Raw genomic sequence first — 17,253 nt, 5'->3', positions numbered from 1 at the left:
ATATATATATACATATATATAAATTGAATTTTGGGAAACTTTTAACGATGCTGCCAACTTTGGAAAAAGTTATCCCAATTTACGGTGTTGAGTTGGCATTGTACAGAAATGGACACCATATTGGTCTAGAAATGTTAATTTTTTTCATTTTTATTTTTTATTTTTTTTCCACGTATACAGGGGTAACACATCATACTAAATATGTAAGGTCATATCTACGTGGGTTTGATTACAGAAACTAATAAAGTATTCTCTAAATAATGAAAAAAAGAATAAGACTATAAGAGCAAGAAGCAATTTAAATATGTTCAGGGATCATTTTCATCTCCAGAATAAAGGATTATTTTAATGTTTCATCATTGCCTTTTCTCTTTTACTTTCCTTTTTAGGATTCCCTATTTTTAATGTTCATACAGAGATTTCTTTAACTGAAATGCCGAATAGTTTCTTTGGTATGAAAAACTATAATAGTACACAGGATCCTAATGAGATAATTAATAATGTGAAATAGGAAGTAAAGGGCTAAAGGTGTAGGGAAAGTGGGAAGGGTGGGGGAAAGGTAATAAGGCAGAGGAAAAAAATATAAGAAACTGAAAAATGGAAATAAAGTGTTTGTAAATGGGGAGGGGAGGAGGGGGTGAAGGGAGGGCAGGGACAAGGGGAAAAAATGAGAATCAAGACCTATTATGTAAAGGTACAGAATCCCAATGATGAATGTAACTGTATTGTATACCTAGATTGCACCAATAAACTCAATAAAAAGAAAAAAAAAAAGTAAATAATGCAAAAAAGAAAAATATAAGCAGCTCACTGTGAAGGTTCTGGGTTTAATCCCCAGTAATAGAAACAGGAAAAAAAAATTCTTTCTTAAGTGTTATGGATTACATCTGTCTCCCCAAAGCCTCACGTGCTCATAGGTGCAGAGTTCTGAAGGTGGCTAGATTAGGTTTTGTGAATGTGCGTTAAGGGTGTGATACTAGAATTAAAGGTGTAGATAATGGAAGCCCCACTCTGTGTGTGGTGGTATCAATCAATAGATTTGTAGTCCGGATGGAATATAAAGGGAGAGAGAGAAGGCAGGCTTGCTGCTTGCTGCCTTCCTGCCTGTCATGCCATAGGATGTTTCGCCTTTACAATACCCCTCTGCCATGCCACCCTGCTTTGCAATTAGCCAAGTATGGCCTGAAACCTTTATAAACTGTGAGGTGAAATAAACCTTTTCTCCTTTATCTTTGGATGTTGGGTATTTTGTCCTAGTAGTGAGAAAAGTAACTAAAACGCCGAGCTCTGGTATAGTCAGGCTCTCCCAGTTTGAAAGGTATGTGCCCTGGGCTGGGTCAGCCCCTCATGATGCAGGACAGGGCCTCCGAGCAACAACTACATGAGCCCCAATCCCTCTCCAGACTCCCATTTCCCCAGTGAGGAAACTTCACCAGTTCCGGGAGATTTTTATTTTTCCTTGGAGTAGTGGAATGAAACCTAGCACCTTTCACGTTACACATTAGACAAGTGCTCTACTACTGAGCCACAGCCCAGGCCAAGTCCACCAGATTAAGATTGAGGTTCTGGCTCAAATGAGCTTCCAAATTCATTCCTGTAAGTACAGAAAACACAAGTTTTGCTCTTCACTGACTTTCTCAAAATGCACAAATGTGTCTATATTACAGATGTAAAACTCAAACATGTCTAAAAATAGGCCCAAGTAAATCACTATTAAAACCTCAAAATGGTTCTGGGTGCGGTGGCAGATGCCTGTAATCACAACACTCTGGAGGCTGAGGCAAGAGGACTGCTGCAAGTTTAAAGCCAGGCTGGACTTTATAGTGAGTTCAAGGCTAGCTTGAGTTACACAGTGAGACCCTATTTTAAAAAAGCAAAAAGGGCCGGGGATTTAGCTCAGTGGTTTGGTGGCCTGCCTTGCAACTGCAAAGATCTGAGTTCAATCTCCGGTACAAACAAACAAACAAACAAACACACAAAAAAAGGCAAAAAGCTCAACAAAACAAAACAAAAAAATAAAACCTCAAAAAGGTGGTGCATGCCTAAAGTCCCAGTTACTCAGGAGGCTGAGGCAAGAGGGTCAAGGCCTATTTGGGCAACAAAGCAGATGAGTATCAAACAAAACAAAACAACTCCAAAGCCTCAGAAAGGGCTTCATCCTCCCACACTTTCCAACTACATTATATAGGTGGATCTCCAGCTTTCAGTGTCAGCAGCTTCTTGCAGTACGGCTCTTCTGTAATGGGCTATGAGTACTGAGATACCTTCAGGGAAGAATCTCCAGGAAGAACCAACAGGGCCTTTAATTACTTTCCTTTCTAGGTTCAAACTGTAGCCTTAGCTGGGTCTGGTGGCTCATGCCTAATCCTATCACTCTGAGAGGCTAACGCAGGAAGATCACAAGTTCTAGCCTAACCTGGGCTACCTAGTGCCTCAATGAGACCTAATCTCAAAATAAAAAATGAAAAAGGGCCAACGATGGAGCTCAGTGTGAAGGCCTGGGGTGGTAGTGGGGGGAGAAGAAACTCACACATTTGTATTGATTTCAGAAAATGAAGATGTTAGTTAAAGATTTCCATGGCAAAAAGTGGTTTGCTAAACTATTTCTTAAAGTGTCCATCATATTTGAACACTTACAGATCTAACCTATGGCAGACTTGCACCAAAATAAAAGGGAGTGTAGCTTAAATGGTAGAGTGTGTACCTGGCACACAAAAGGCTCTGTGTTCAATCCCTAGCACCCAAAACTAAAAAAAAAAAGTAAGTCCCTGACTTAAACATTCAAATCACAAATTTTATTGTTTTTAAAATTTTTTATTTTATTTAGTATTTATTTATTTATTTTCTGGTACTAGGGATCTAACTCAGAACCTGTGCTTGCTTGTTTGTTTTGTTTTGGTACTGGGGATTGAACTTGGGTCCTTGCGCTTTAAAGGCAGGCACTGGAACCACTGAGCTAAATCCCTGGCCCAGAACCTTGTTCTTGCCAGGCAGGCATGGCACTGCTGAGCTGCATCCCTGGCCCTTTCACTTTTGTTTATTTTTATTTTTATTTTTTTTTGAGACAGGGTCTCACTATGTAGTTGAGACTGACCTGGAACTCACTATGTAGCCCAGGCTGGTCTCAAACTCACAGTGATCCTCCTGCCTCAGCCTCTTGAGTGCTGGGATTACATGTGTGCACCACCACACCAGGCTCCTTTAATTTTAATGTAAGACAAATAGATATTAATAAAGAAACCAAAAAAAGATGTTCTCTGAGAAAGGCTTTAATGAGAAAAATAGAGATATCAATGGTAAATACACTGTGTATTATGATCTTAAAGAATATATTTTCACTTGCTAATCTATCTCAACTCATTTTCTAATAATACTATATCTTTTTTTGCATAAGACATTTTAATTATTAACAAAGTATTTCACACTCAGTATAATTCTGAATAATTTTTTCCTATTTCACAATATCTATTATACTTTTTGTTCCTCACTTACACTTTCAATCTCTCACACCAGAGACAACATATTTACATGTGTGGTTGATTTATTTGAATTGCAAACTTTAACACATACAAATAGACCTTGCATTAGAACATGTAAACAAATCACGGAAGTAGCTCATGTGTCTGCAGGACATTGTCATAGTTATGTTGCTATTTGCTGGTATGTACAAGTTAATATAGTTTACTTACAGTATATTTTTGGTGTGTGTGTGTTTTTTTTATGCTGGACTTACAAACAAATCTGATTTAGCAACGTTCAACCAAACTGGTAAGTTGTAGGACTTTCTGGATCAGATTTTGGGAACCTACGTGCTAAGAAGAACAAATGGAAAAATGATTTTTTTTTGGTATTGGGGATGGAATTTGGGACCCTGCACTTGAGAGGCAAGTGGTGGAACCACTAAGCTAAATCCCCAGGCTGGAAACACGAATTTTTAATAAATGCAATGTAATACTGAAACTTTTTTAATGTATTTATTTTCAGGTGTATTGAACCCAGGGTTGTGCATAAAATAGCAAGTGTTCTACCACTAAGCTATCTCCCATTACCCGGAATATGTTATTGTTCTATAGATTTGCCTCTTGGGACCTATATCACACTGTCTTCCAAGCTCTACTCACTCCAGAAATTTTACATCTATTGAACAAAATGAGACTCAAGAGAATAAATATCTGCCAGGTCACAGAGCCAAGCAGGTGCTGACCTAGAGCTGTTTTCAAGCACAGGTCATCTAGGAAAGTTTGCAGAGGAACTTCAGGCCAAAGAAGTCCCTCAGGATGTCTGTTCAGGAAAGAAACACAGAGAGAGGTACAAAGACTATATACAATGGAGCCTGAGATGTTCATTTGTTTGTTTTGTTTTGTTTTTGGTACGGGGGATCAAACTCGGGCCTTTGTGAAAGGCAGGCAGCAGAAGCACTGAGCCAAATCCCCCACCCCTTGAGATGCTTATTTTCAGCTTCTCTCTCAGAAAAAATTTCCACAAGCAGGAAACAAATCTTTTAAAAAGAGATATCCATGGCTCTGTGGAAAATAATTATTAAAATACTGCCAGTAGCTAGGCTAGTACCCATGCTTGTCATCCCAGCCCTCAGGAAGCTGAAGCAGGAGGATTGCCACAAGTTTGAGGTTGGCCTGGGCTACATATGAGTGCAACGCCAGCCTGCAGACATAGCAAGACTGTCTCAAAAACAAAACAACACCCACCCCCAACAAAAAACAAAATACCAATAAAATACATGGTTTCTCTTATATGAGAAACTCAAAGTAAATATAGAGCAAAATAAAAGACAGATGATAGCAAACAGGAAGACAGAGCCTTTGCAAATGGGAAGGAAGGGCTGGAGCAAGGTCCCGAGTTCGATCCCCTGGTTTAAAAAAAAAAAACCAAAAAAAAACCAACAACAACAACAACAAAAAACCAGGAAGCAAATGGGAAGGAGACCAAAGAGGGCGGGCGTGTGTTAAAAGAATTAAGATGTATCATGCAGAGCTGGGCGTGGTGGCGCACGCCTGTAATCCCAGCACTGGAGAGGCTGTGGCAGGAGGATCGCTGTATTAAGACCAGCCTGGGCTACATAGTGAGTTCCAGGTCAGTCTCAACTACACAGTGAGAACAGGTTTCAAAAAGAAAGAAAAGATGTATCGCGCACATGCATCAGATCCCCACCACGAATGTAATCAGCAGGTACTGCAAACACGGACTAATAAAAATAAAATAAATGCGAGTGTTTCAAGTGCACCACGGAGGGCAAGGTTAACGACGTTTCGAATTGGAGAGGGAAAGATGACATTTGGAACTGCGGGGAAGGACGCGGATGGGGGCCACGGTCGCCCCTGGGCTCAGTGTAGGGACCGGGGATTTCTGCCGCCCGCACAGGCCGGGGACACGAGGGCTGCGGCGGAGCTGCCCAGAGAGGTCTCCGGACCGGCCCGCGTCGCTGCGCAGGGACCGACCGGACCCGGGTTCCGGCCCGACCCCCACGGCCGAGGGGACAAGAACCGAGGGCGACCCAGACCGGCGCTGCCACCAGCCCTGGAACGGCCGTACCGGAACTCACCATTTCCTGGCTCCCGAGACCTCCTCACAGCTCTGGCCGGGTCGACGGAGACTAAGAGCCGCCACGGGAGGGCGTCAAAGGGCAACCGGAGATTGGGAGCCGGCGGCGGCGGCGGCAGCGCACGGTGACGTCACGCGCCCTTACGTAGCGTGGTCCCTCGTCTTCCGGCGGTGCTGCGCAGGGCCCGTCCTCCTTCGTCTGATTGACAGCCCGGTGGGTAGGGTTGTTGAGCAGACCTCGCTGAGCCTCACCTCTGCGTAGTAGAAGCAGACCGTGTTCTGGACGTGGGGCAGCCTGCTGTGTGCCTGCTGTGTCCCTTACCTGCTTCTGTGCTTCACGGTACCAGGGATCGAACTCAGGTCCTTGTGCTTTCGAGGCAGGCGCTGGAACCACTAAGCCAAATCCTCAGGCTTTCTTACCTACTTCTGTCTGGGGCCTCAGGCGTACGCAGGAAATTCGAGATTCAGTTTCTGGATGGAGGAACCCATTTTGGAAAGCAAGGACAAAGCAAGAAGGTCACCCAGGCCTGGCCACTCTAGAGTGAGCCCTGCAGGGATCAAAGATTCTTCATTCTCTATACTTTCATCCTGTCTCTTCCCAAACCACACGTTTTTGTGAGCCAGGGCTGTTCTACCAAGTATTACTTCTGACATCTAGGCTTGTGGAATCTTGGAATGATACACAGGCAGGGAGCTGCTTGACTTTGAAATCCCTGCTTGCATTAGCACAAGAGGGTGAGATGGTCTTTTTTGCGCTTGTGACCAGGCTTGCATTCTCTTCTATAATGTAGGTCCTCTTTGGTATCTCTTTCCAAAAAAGACCACCTCGTTTCAGGTAAAAATTTGCTCCGGGCCTGGGGATATAGCTCAGTGGCACATTGCCTTCCTTGTAAGTGCAAGGTCCTGAGATTGATCCCCTGTACTGGGGGAAAAAATTGCTCCAGCAGTAACACTCAGAAACCAGGAGCTTCTAAAACTCAGTTGTGGTTGCCTCAGCTGCCTTAGTGTCTAAACTCAGTCTCTCCTTGCCTCACTATGCTATGGAAGCCATCCTCTTAACATCCTGAAACCATCCCCTGCATGCATAGGAACTGTTTTCTGTTGCTGTACCTGGCAGTGTACTGACACTGCCTTTGCCTTCTCACAGATACTCCTAGGTCACAGTGTCACCTGCTGTTTGCTTCTTGTTTATCCAAACCAGAAGCGATTTTTCTGCTTCTTCCAGAATACGTGGCTGATGCTTTTGATATTCTTGTGACTTTTTTTGCTGCATCTAGTTCCTTTACTTTTTCTTTCTTCTTTTTTTTTTTTTTTTTTTTTTTTTTTTTTGTTTGTGTGTGTGTGACAGGTTCCCACTATGTAGTTGAGACTGACCTGGAACTCACTATGTAGCCCAGGCTGGTCTCAAACTCACAGTGATCCTCCTGTGTCAGCCTCCTGAGTGCTGGGATTACAAGCATGTGCCACCACACCCGGCCTTTCTTTCTTCTTTAACACAGTACAAATGGTCAATGTATATTTCTTATAAAACCTTGCAATTTCTGATTGTACTTTTGATTATTTCCTTAACTTCCACCATAATCATCTCCTTTTTGCTCCCTTTCTTTTCAACCTTTTTCTGCACGTGGGCCATTGTACATGCTCACATGGAGGTTGACTACAGCACAGTATTAACAAACTTGACATATATTGTATATTGTATTTAATTATGGCAGTATGGTAGCCTGTATCCCCAGGCAGTCTGACTTCTTCCTCTCCATCTCCCCTGGGAGCCTCGTCAGCGGCCTCCCCCACTGCCACTTACAGAGGCTGTTCTGGCCCAGGGACAACCTGCCCTCCGCCCCCAGCCGGGGCTGGGGTGGGGGTTGGGGTGCCACCCAGCCGGCTTTGCCGCCCTCTCGGCCCCCTCCCTGCACTCGCCAGTCCCCGCTGGGGTGTGGGGGGGTGCTCTGCCCAACCTCCCTCACGGGGGCCTCACAACAGAAATTAAAGAAGACAGTTTTTTACAGTTTAATGACAATGCCAGTATAATGTACAGGAATCTATGGGATACAATGAAAATAGTTTAACGTGAGAAATTTATAGGAGTGAATACTCACACTAGGGAAACAGAGCAAGCTCAAATAAATAACCTAATGGTGAATCTTAAGCTACTAGAAAAAGAAGAGCAAGAGAAACTGAAAGCTCATACAAGGGAGAAATTTATAAAGATCAGAGCAGAAGTCAATGCAGTGGAGACTAAGAGAATGATACAAAAAAAATCAACAAATTGAATAGTTGGTTTTTCAAAAGAATAAATAAAATTGATAAACCCTTAGCCAACCTTATCAAAAAAATGAAAGAAAAGGCTCAAATTAGAATGAAGTCACAAAAGATCCACCAGAAATCCAGAGGATCATCAATACTTACTTAGAGAACCTGTACTCTAATAAAATGCAGAACACAGAAAAATAGACAGATTTTTTAGATACACATGAATTACCAAAGTTGAACAAAGAAGATATAAAAATTCTAAACTACCCAATTACAATCAGTGAAATTGAAAATGTAATTAAAAATTTACCAACAAAGAAAAGCCCAAGTCCTGATGGCTTCACGGTACCAGGGTTCAAACTCAGGTCCTTGTGCTTGCGAGGTAGGCTCCGGAACCACTAAGCCAAATCCTCAGCCTTTCTTACCTGCTTCTGTCTGGGGCTTCAGGCGTACGCAGGAAATTCGAGATTCAGTTTCTGGATGGAGGAACCCATTTTGGGAAGCAAGGACAAAGCAAGAAGAACTTATTTTTAATAAGAGAACTTATTTTTTTGATACTTTGTTCAGATTGAATTCTACAAGGCATTTAGAGAAGAACTATTGCCACTACTCTCTAAACTTTTCAGTGAAATTGAAAGAGAAGCAATACTTCCAAATTCATTAATAGAAGCAAGTGTTACTTTGATTCCAAAACCAGGGACATACCAAACCAAAATACAGGCCAATCTCCCTGATAATATAGATGCAAAAATCCTCAAGAAGATACTGGCAAACAGAATACAGAGATCAAGAAGATTATACACCCTGACCAAGTTGGATTTAGCCCAGGGATGCAAGGATGGTTCAACATACATAAATCAATGAATTTAATACACTGTATTAATAGAATCAAGGACAAAAACCATACAATCATCTCAATAGATGCAGAAAAAGCATTCAACAAAATTCAACACCTACTCATGATAGAAACCCTACAGAAAATTGGAACAGATGGTGTTTATCTCAACTTGATGATAAAGGCTATGTATGAAAGCCAACAGCCAACATCATAGTAAATGGGAAAAAAGCTGAAAACCATCACACTAAATTCAGGAACAAGACAAGGATGTCCACTATCACCATTCCTGTTCAATATAGTTTTGGAAACATTAGCCACAGCAATTAGACAAGAGAAAGAATTAAAAGCAATAAAGATAGGAAAGGAAGAAGTTAAACTGTCATTATTTGATGATATGATACTCTACATAGAAGACCCAAAGAACTCCAACAGAAGACTTCTAGAGTTGTTTGACAGATTCAGTAGAGTAGCTGGATGCAAGGTAAATACTAAAAAATCAATAGCCTTCTTGTACATAAATAACAGACTCACTGAGAGAGAAATTGGGGAAACAATCCCTTTCACAATAGCATCCAAAAATATGAAATATCTAAGAATCAGTCTAACAAAGGAAACAAAAGACCTCTGCATTGAGAACTATTGTTAGAAAAGTTTTCAAGAAGCTCCAGTAGCCGAACCCCTAGCAGAGTCAGCTAACTATGACAGGCCGGAAGGTCACGTTAACCATTTCTGAACAGGAACCAAGATAAACATCTGGTACGGAACAACCTGACCTAGCCCTACACATTCCCGTAAATGATCCCCCACCGAAGTCCCCCCTCCCCTTTCTCGGAATTCCCCCTCCCCTATAGCTTGTGGTTTTTTTCTTTAAAAACTGTGTATCTACCCTGCTTCGGGGCTCAACTCCTCTGCCCCTGCGAGGGTTATGAGCTGAGCCCCAGCGTGCTGGAATAAAGACCTCTTGTGTTTTGCATCAAGAATCGTCTCTCCGGGGTGTTTATGGTGCATCCTGGCGTCCCGGACTTAGAGTGGTGGGATTCCTCCCTGGGAGGATCTTACACTATAACACTGTGAAAAAAGAGACTGAAGAGGATATAAGAAAATGGAAAGACATCCCTTGTTCCTGGGTAGGAAGAATCAATATAGTGAAGATGGCCATACTTTTAAAACTGCTGTACAGATTCAATGCAATCCCTATCGAAATCCCAACAGTATATTTCACAACTAGAGAAAACAATAAAAAAATTTATTTGGAATTAGAAGAGACCTAGAATAGCAAAAGCAATTCTAGGCAATAGAGACATGGCAGGGGGTATCACAATCCCCTATACTACAAAGCCACTACAGCAAAAACAGCATGGTATTGGCAAAGAAACAGACCCCAGGATAAGTAGAATAGATTAGAAGATGCAGAAACAACTTCTGACACACTCACCCACCTGAATTTTGACAAAGGAGCCAAATACCCTCTCATGAGGAAAGATAGCCTCTTTAATAATGGTGTTCAAAAAACTTGATTTTAACATGTCAAAGATTAAAACTAGACCCAAATCTTTCACTAAACTAAACTAAAATCTAAGTGGATTAAAGATATAAATATTAAAACAGAGACATGAAATTTGCTGGAAGATAAGTTAAGTAGAACTCTTGAAGATACCAGCATAGGAAAAGATTTTATGAACAAATCCTAAGCAGCAGGGGAACTAGCACAAAGAACTAACAGTTGGAACAATTGGGATCTCATCTTTTTTTTTTAAAATGTAAAAATGTGTTTATTCACAGTCCTTGAGAAGTTACCATTCCATCAGAAAATTCTTTATGAACCAAAAAGAAAAATCACAATAGTACTTTATGGCAACCAAAAATATACATCTGATGTATATAAACCTTAGAAAGCATTACACAGGCAATGTGAAGGGAGCACCTTTAAATAGTTCCAGGGATACAGCTGCAACCTAAATTGGCATTAAATAACAGTGTTAGCTAATTACTATATTTACATATTAAAGTGTCCTTTATTTCTATGAGATTGAAAAAGGACAAAATAAAACTACAGTTGTCATTGCCTAGCAGTTCAAATATTGAAAGGGCCATGTGATTTTTTTTGTTTCGTTTTTTGAGACAGGATCTCACTATGTAGTTGAGACTGACCTGGAACTCACTATGTAGCCCAGGCTGGTTTTGAACTCACAGTGATCCTCCTGTCTCAGCCTCCCGAGTGCTGGGATTATAGGCGTGCGCCACCACGCCCGGCCTGGTGATTCTTTTTAATACAGCAAGAACTTTAAATCACTATTTATTTTTGGACCTTCCTATATTTTTGAGAACATGCACCATCACTGTTGCAAGAGAAGGAAAACAGAAAAAGTCTGCTTACTCAAATCATACTCAATCCTCAGCAAAATCCAGGAAAGTGGTTAGGGGTGTTTTACATCTCTGACTTTTCTATTCATGTGCAAACTTGAGGGCAAAGAGAGTTGAACTGTCCATCCCAAGATGCAGTTTGTGTACTGATGCTGCTCCCACCCCTCAGGGCACCTCAGGCTATAAGACAGAAGAAAGTGTAATAAATCAGGGCCTTTCACACCAGAAAGGATTTTATTTATTTTGAAATGCCCATATTACCTTTTTACATTTTTCTTTAAGTCATTCAGAGAATAATGCTCTGTGTAAAATCTTTCTAAGATCACTCATTGGAAGTACAGAAGTTAAAAAAATGACAACTAAAAACTTAACATATCAATTTCAAATCAATATAGTTTCACGTAAAAGAAGTATAAATCCTAAATATATTTAAAATATTTATTACCAACTTAAAATGTCCAAACTCTGAAAACTTATTTTTTTGATACTTTGTTCAGATTGAATCAGTATCATCATCTACGATAGGTAACAAATGAGGAAGAAACTGATCCTTCAGCATTTCTGAAATCATCTACTCAAATCAATTGTGCTTCCTATTAGATAACAGAATTCTAAGAAGTCCTAGGATAAACACGGACAGGAAAGGGAAACCATTCTAAGTCTGAACCTGACAAATGCTCCTCATGCTACCTTCACATCTGCTGAGAATTCACGAAAAAATACTGCAATATTTTCACAATAGATAAAGAAATAGGCTTGGGAAAGCTTTCAAAGTAAAACTAATAAAGATTTTTAAAATGTGAAAATCTACAAGAGTGAACAGGAACGCTATAGTTAATAGAAATTTAATTGATAACCTGACAGAATCATTAAATTGCTTTTAAAATGCAGAAGGCAGATGATAAAATTGCACTTAATTCTGAAGCAATTCAGATCTGTCCCACCACTCTTACACCGTCCTAATAAAATGAGCATTTACAGCATGGCTGCTCACCGCCCCTTACACAAGGCTCAGCAAACCACGGCTACATTCTGGTTGGTTTTTAACATTTGGTCAGAACTGATGAACAGGGTCAAACAGTTTGGCACTGTCGAATCTGCTGATCCGCATCCGACTGTTTTCTGCCAGAATCAGACAGCTGCAACACAGGATTTACAAGTCCGGAACTGCCATTGTCATCCGTTTCGGCCCTGACAAGTCATTCTCCCACTCCAGCCCACTGGAGTCGACGGAGGCAGATGTGGGGTTACTTCCGGCCTTACTGCTGCTGGACTTCAGCGTTCTCGCATCGCAAGCATTCCGTTCATCCCTTCCTCATCGTCCCACTCCAGGTCTGAGGATGTGTCGTCGTCATTTCCACTGGTGGATCTCATTTTGGTCATTGAGTCACGGCTGCTTTCTGTATTTGGTGGCCTCTGAGGAGTCTACTACTTCGAAAACTTCATACTGGGATTTTACATTTCTCATACAAGATTCAAAGTGGTCTTCTGGTCCTGAACTCTGACATCGCTGGAGGGATGACTCTGCCTTCCTTGCTCCGTGAGCTTTTGCTGCCTTGCTGCCCTGGCTGCTTCACTCTGTGCAGCGTCTAAAGCTTCTTCTAGTCTTAACTTCTCTTCTTGTAAGTCTTGTAAGGCTCCTTCTGGATTTTCTTATCAAGATCTTTCTGTTTTTCAGCAATAGAACCATAATGCCTCTCTCGTAGGCCAGTAATTTCTTCCTGTTAGAGGCCTATGACTGCTTCCTGGGCTCTCTCCTTCATCACTTTCTACTAGATTCTCAAACTCTTGTCATCAACTGCCCACCCCTAGGGCAGGTTGGAAAGTACTTAGATCTTCGCCGCCTGTGCGCTGTAGCCTCCGCTTCCCCACGGAACAGCCCGCAGCACTGCATACAGCAGCAGTTCGCCTCTCCTCAGCCAGATGCCACCGCCTCCGCTCGGAGCCCAAGGAGCCCAAGGCGGCGCTACTCCAGCGGCGGGCCACCGCCTCGCCAGGCCGCCGTGCTGGGGCTCAGTCGCCCTCTGCATAGCCCTCCCGCGCCAGCCTGTCCCGAGCGAGTGACCGCCTCCAGGCTCCGGAGGAGGCCCGGCCCACGCATCCTCGCCCAGGCCCGCCTTCCCACCTAGGATCTCATCTTTTTTTTTTTTTTTGGTTTTTTCAGACAGGGTCTCACCATATAGTTGAGACTGACCTGAAACTCACAATGTAGCCCAGGCTGGTCTCGAACTCACAGCGATCCTCCTGCCTCAGCCTCCCGAGTGTTGGGATTACAGGTATGTGCCACCAAGCCCCGCTAGGATCTCATCTTTTTAAAAAATTTCTGCACTGCCAGAAAAATCACAAGCGCAGGAGCTGGGGATTTAGCTCATTTTCACTGCCTGCCTCACAAGTGCAAGGTCTGGAGTTGGATCCCTGGCATTCCCAGTACCAAAAACAAAAATAAAAACAAAACAAAACAACAAAACAAAATAAAACAAAACAACAACAACCACAACAAAAGGAAATCACAAGCAGAGCTAAGAGATAACGCACAATGTGGGAAAATTTTTTACCAGCTGTTTCTCCGACAAAGGTCTATTATCTAGAATATATAAAGAACTGAAAAAAATCAGATCCCCCAAATATAAAGACCTGATTCAAAAATGGGCATCTGAAATGAACAGACGTTTCTCAGACAAACAAGTAAAAGCAGAAAATAAACATATGAAAAAAATGTTCAAAAATCACTGGTCATGAGAGAGATGCGGATGAAAACAACACTGAGATTCCATCTCACCCCAGTAAGAAATCAATCAATAACAAAGCTAGTGGGGCTGTGGGGAGATAGGACCCTTCTTCACCATTGGTGGGAGTGCAGACTGGTGTAACCACTGTGGAAATTCATATGGAGGTACCTCAGAGAACTAGGATTAGAGGTCCCATTTGACCCAGCTACTCCTCTGCTGGGTATTTTCCCAAAAGAATTAAGAGAATCATACCACAGTGATATTGCTCACCCATATTTATAGTGGCACAGTTTGTAATAGCTAAAATTTGGAAACAGCCCAATTACCTATCAACTGGAAACTAGATAAAGAAGATGTGGGTTTTTTAAAAATAAAAGGGAGTACTACTCAGCCATAAAGAACAAGAAAGTAGAGAGATTTATAGCTAAGTGAATGCACATTGAGATCATACTCAAATAAAATTAATAAGTCACGCACATGTGAATACTGAATAGTTTCTCTGGTGTGAAAAAGAAAAAGTGTAAATAAGGATCAAAATGTATAATTGATACTGTATATTTGTATAATTGAAGAAAAGTCTATAAGAGGAGAGGGGGTCCGGGGATTTGGCTCAGTGGTTCTGCTGCCTGCCTCGCAAGTGCAAGGGCCTGAGCTTGATCCCCAGTAAAAAAAAAAAAAAAAAAAAAAAAAAAAAAGAACAGGGTGTGCATTATAGTGAGACTTACCTAAAAATATTAAAAATGTAGGGCTGAGAGTAGAGCTCAGTGGTAGAGTACTATTTGTTTGGTTTCTTTGATTTTATCTCCAGCACTGCAGATAAATACATTTAAAATAAAAATAAAGTAACCAAAGGATCAAATCCACTTCTGAGTAACCCAAAAGAACTGAAAGGAGTATCTCAAACCAGTTTCAGTTCCCCCTTGATCGTGGCAGCATTATTCGTTAGAGCCAAAAGGTAAAAGCACACTATGGGTCTCATCAGGGTCTACATGGATCAAAATGACACACGCAGGGGCTGGAGATTTAGCTTAGTTGTGCTGCTGCCTGCCTCACAAGTGCAGGGTCCTGAGTTCAATCCCTGGTACTACAAAACAAAACAAACAAAAATGTTAAAAAAAAAGATACACTACCTTAAAAAACTAGGTTTACGGCTGGGGATTTAGCTCAAAAAAAAAAAAAAAGAAAGAAAAAGAAAAAAACTAGGATTACAGGTCCCATTTGACTCAGCTTTCCATCTTTTGGGTATATTTCCAAAAGAATAAAAGAATTATACCACAGAGACATTTGCACACCCATGTTTATAGCAGCACAGTGTGTAATAGATAAATCTTGGAAAAAATCCAATTGCCCATGAACTGGAGACTGGATAAAGTAGATGTGGTTTTTCTATAAAATGGAGTACTACTCAGCCATAAAGAATAAGGAACTAGAGTCATTTATAGGTAAATGGATCCATACTGAGGCCATATTCTTAAGTGAAATAAATTGGACACACATGTGCAAACATTGAATAGTTTCTGTGGTATTAGAAACTGTAAGTGTTGGGGCCAGGGATTTAGCTTAGCAGTTCTGCCACCTGCCTCAAAAGCGCAAGGACCCGTGTTGGATCCTTGGTACTGAAAACAACAACAAACAACAACAAGAACAACAACAAACAAATCTGTAAGTGTAAATAAGGTTCAAATTATATAATTGATAATGTGAACTAGGAAGAAAAGGGCTAAAGGAGTAGGGGAAGTGGGAAGGGTAGGGGAAAGGAAAGAAGGGAAAAGAAAAATATGAGAAAAGGAAAAAATGGAAAGAAAATCTTTGTAAATAGGGAAGGGTGGAGCGGGTAAAGGGCGGGCAGGGGAATAATAAGAACCCAGATACATCATATAAAGGTACAAGATCCTAATGACAAATGTAGCTGTACTGGATACCTAAAAAATATCAATAAACTTAATGAGAAAAAAAGATACATGTAGAATACTCAGTTTTAGTATATGTGCTGTGGAAGCAAGCACCAGAATATTCAGTTTTAAAAAGTAATACTGCGTATTTTGTCAGGCCTGGTGGTGCACATCCATGGTTTGGAAGTTGGAGGCCACCTGGGGAATTTAGGGAGACAACCATGTCAAATAAATAATAAAAAGGGTTAGAGGGGCCAGGGATTTAGCTGAGTGGTTCCACCACTTGCTTCGCAAATGCAAGGATCTGAGTTTGATTCCTGGCACCAAAAAAAAAGAGATGTAGCGCAGTGGTGGAGCACGTGCACAGCATGGTACCACCCACTGAAGAAAGGAAGGAAAAAAAAAAGGTATGTATTCTGACCCTCAAGATAACATGGTGAAGTGTCAAAGTAGCAAGGGAAATCAGACAGTCAGAAAAGAGGAAATGCTGTGTTCTTGTGCTTCTAGGAGCTCCCATAGTCACATTTCCTGTCAGAGAGTGGCATGGTGGCACAGGAGGTTAGGGGAGTGAAATGAAAAAACAAAAGACAAAGCAGATACTAACAATCTCAAAGCTTGACAGAGACTGACGGTCTCAGGACTTGCCCCTCTGCTAAATCCATGAAGGTCCCTGTGCCTGAAAGATGAACTGCTGAACCAACACCTCGCTGTACCTCCCTACGTCTTAAAGATGCACTGTAAAAGCAACGTCTGCCTATACCTCCCTATCCCTAAGTTCTGCTTTTGCAAAATTCTGCTTACTTCCCCGCCCTGCCTAAACAGCAATCTAAACACAAAAACACTTTAGAATAGGGGACTCTGGAAAGTGACTTCCACGGAGCCCGCTAGTGAATAAACCTGCCTTTCCTTTCAATTCTGAGTGTCACTCTTTTCCTTGGTCCGCCTGCCCGTGGAGTGCGGAGTGCCATAACAGGAGCGTGGTGTCTTCGCCCCTGCTTTGATGTGCTCAGGATAGAGCCAGGAGTCCAGGCAAGGAGGCGAGCTTACCACTGAGGCGCAGCCAGGGGTGGCCAGGTTCTACATGGGGGCTCCAGACTTGCCGTCCTCACAACAAGAACATACTTAACCGTAAGAAAAGGACAATTAAAAGTAGTTCCTTAATAGGACGGACACACACACACACACACACACACACACACACACACACACACACACGGCTGGGAAAAATCTGGCCTAGAAGCTAATTTATATTCAAGGCGTCACTCAGCAGCTCAGAAGGGGCAGGGCCATGGAATCTGTCCAATCAGCACCGGCGGTAGATGAATTTTTGGCGGACACACTGCGCCTGCGCTGGGGACGTGGCCGTTCCTTCTGGCCGCAGGAGATTGGGTCTCCGCTGGTTATGACGCTGTGTTCTTTGTCGCGCTGTCACCCCAAGTGCTGAGGGTTCCTCGTGAAGACTGTTGGTGACGCCAGCAGCAGGAAGATGGCAGTGGTGAGTGTGGGGCTGGGAGACGCAGGAAGCCGAGCTGTGGGCACCACCCAGCTGCTTGACCGACTCAGCCTCCGTGTGCGCTCCGAGTCGGCGGTCAGGGTCCCTCTCAGTCCCGGTCCCCGG

At 42.3% G+C, this 17,253-nt stretch overlaps 2 protein-coding genes and 1 pseudogene across 3 annotated transcripts in view; 1 reads left to right on the top strand and 2 right to left on the bottom strand.

Annotated features, from left to right (window-relative positions):
* LOC104854821 (zinc finger protein 791-like) overlaps nt 1-5,868 on the bottom strand; it is a 34,025-nt gene extending 28,157 nt beyond the window's left edge. The window contains exon 1 of one of the 2 annotated variants that reach the window (XM_033757557.1): nt 5,561-5,868. In XM_033757557.1, the coding sequence (XP_033613448.1) occupies nt 5,561-5,563 (3 nt within the window). In that variant the 5' untranslated portion in view covers nt 5,564-5,868. Of the gene's footprint in view, nt 1-5,550 lie in introns of both variants that reach the window. The other variant, XM_033757558.1, reaches the window with a different exon arrangement.
* Nucleotides 5,869-11,971: 6,103 nt separating this feature from the next.
* Nucleotides 11,972-13,144, bottom strand: LOC104854824 (annotated as a pseudogene).
* Nucleotides 13,145-16,829: 3,685 nt separating this feature from the next.
* Nucleotides 16,830-17,253, top strand: part of LOC104854825 (zinc finger protein 14) — a 12,125-nt gene continuing 11,701 nt past the window's right edge. Inside the window, exon 1 of the mRNA XM_010613455.2 lies at nt 16,830-17,130. Within this exon, the coding sequence (XP_010611757.1) occupies nt 17,122-17,130 (9 nt within the window). The 5' untranslated portion in view covers nt 16,830-17,121. The remainder of the gene's footprint in view (nt 17,131-17,253) is intronic.

The sequence above is a fragment of the Fukomys damarensis genome, unplaced genomic scaffold (assembly GCF_012274545.1).
Source record: "Fukomys damarensis isolate Sample0158 unplaced genomic scaffold, DMR_v1.0_HiC HiC_scaffold_30, whole genome shotgun sequence".
In the NCBI taxonomy this organism is placed as follows: Eukaryota; Metazoa; Chordata; class Mammalia; order Rodentia; family Bathyergidae; genus Fukomys; species Fukomys damarensis.
The sequence above is the reverse complement of the archived record's forward strand: the minus strand, read 5'-3'. Positions and strand labels throughout refer to the sequence as shown.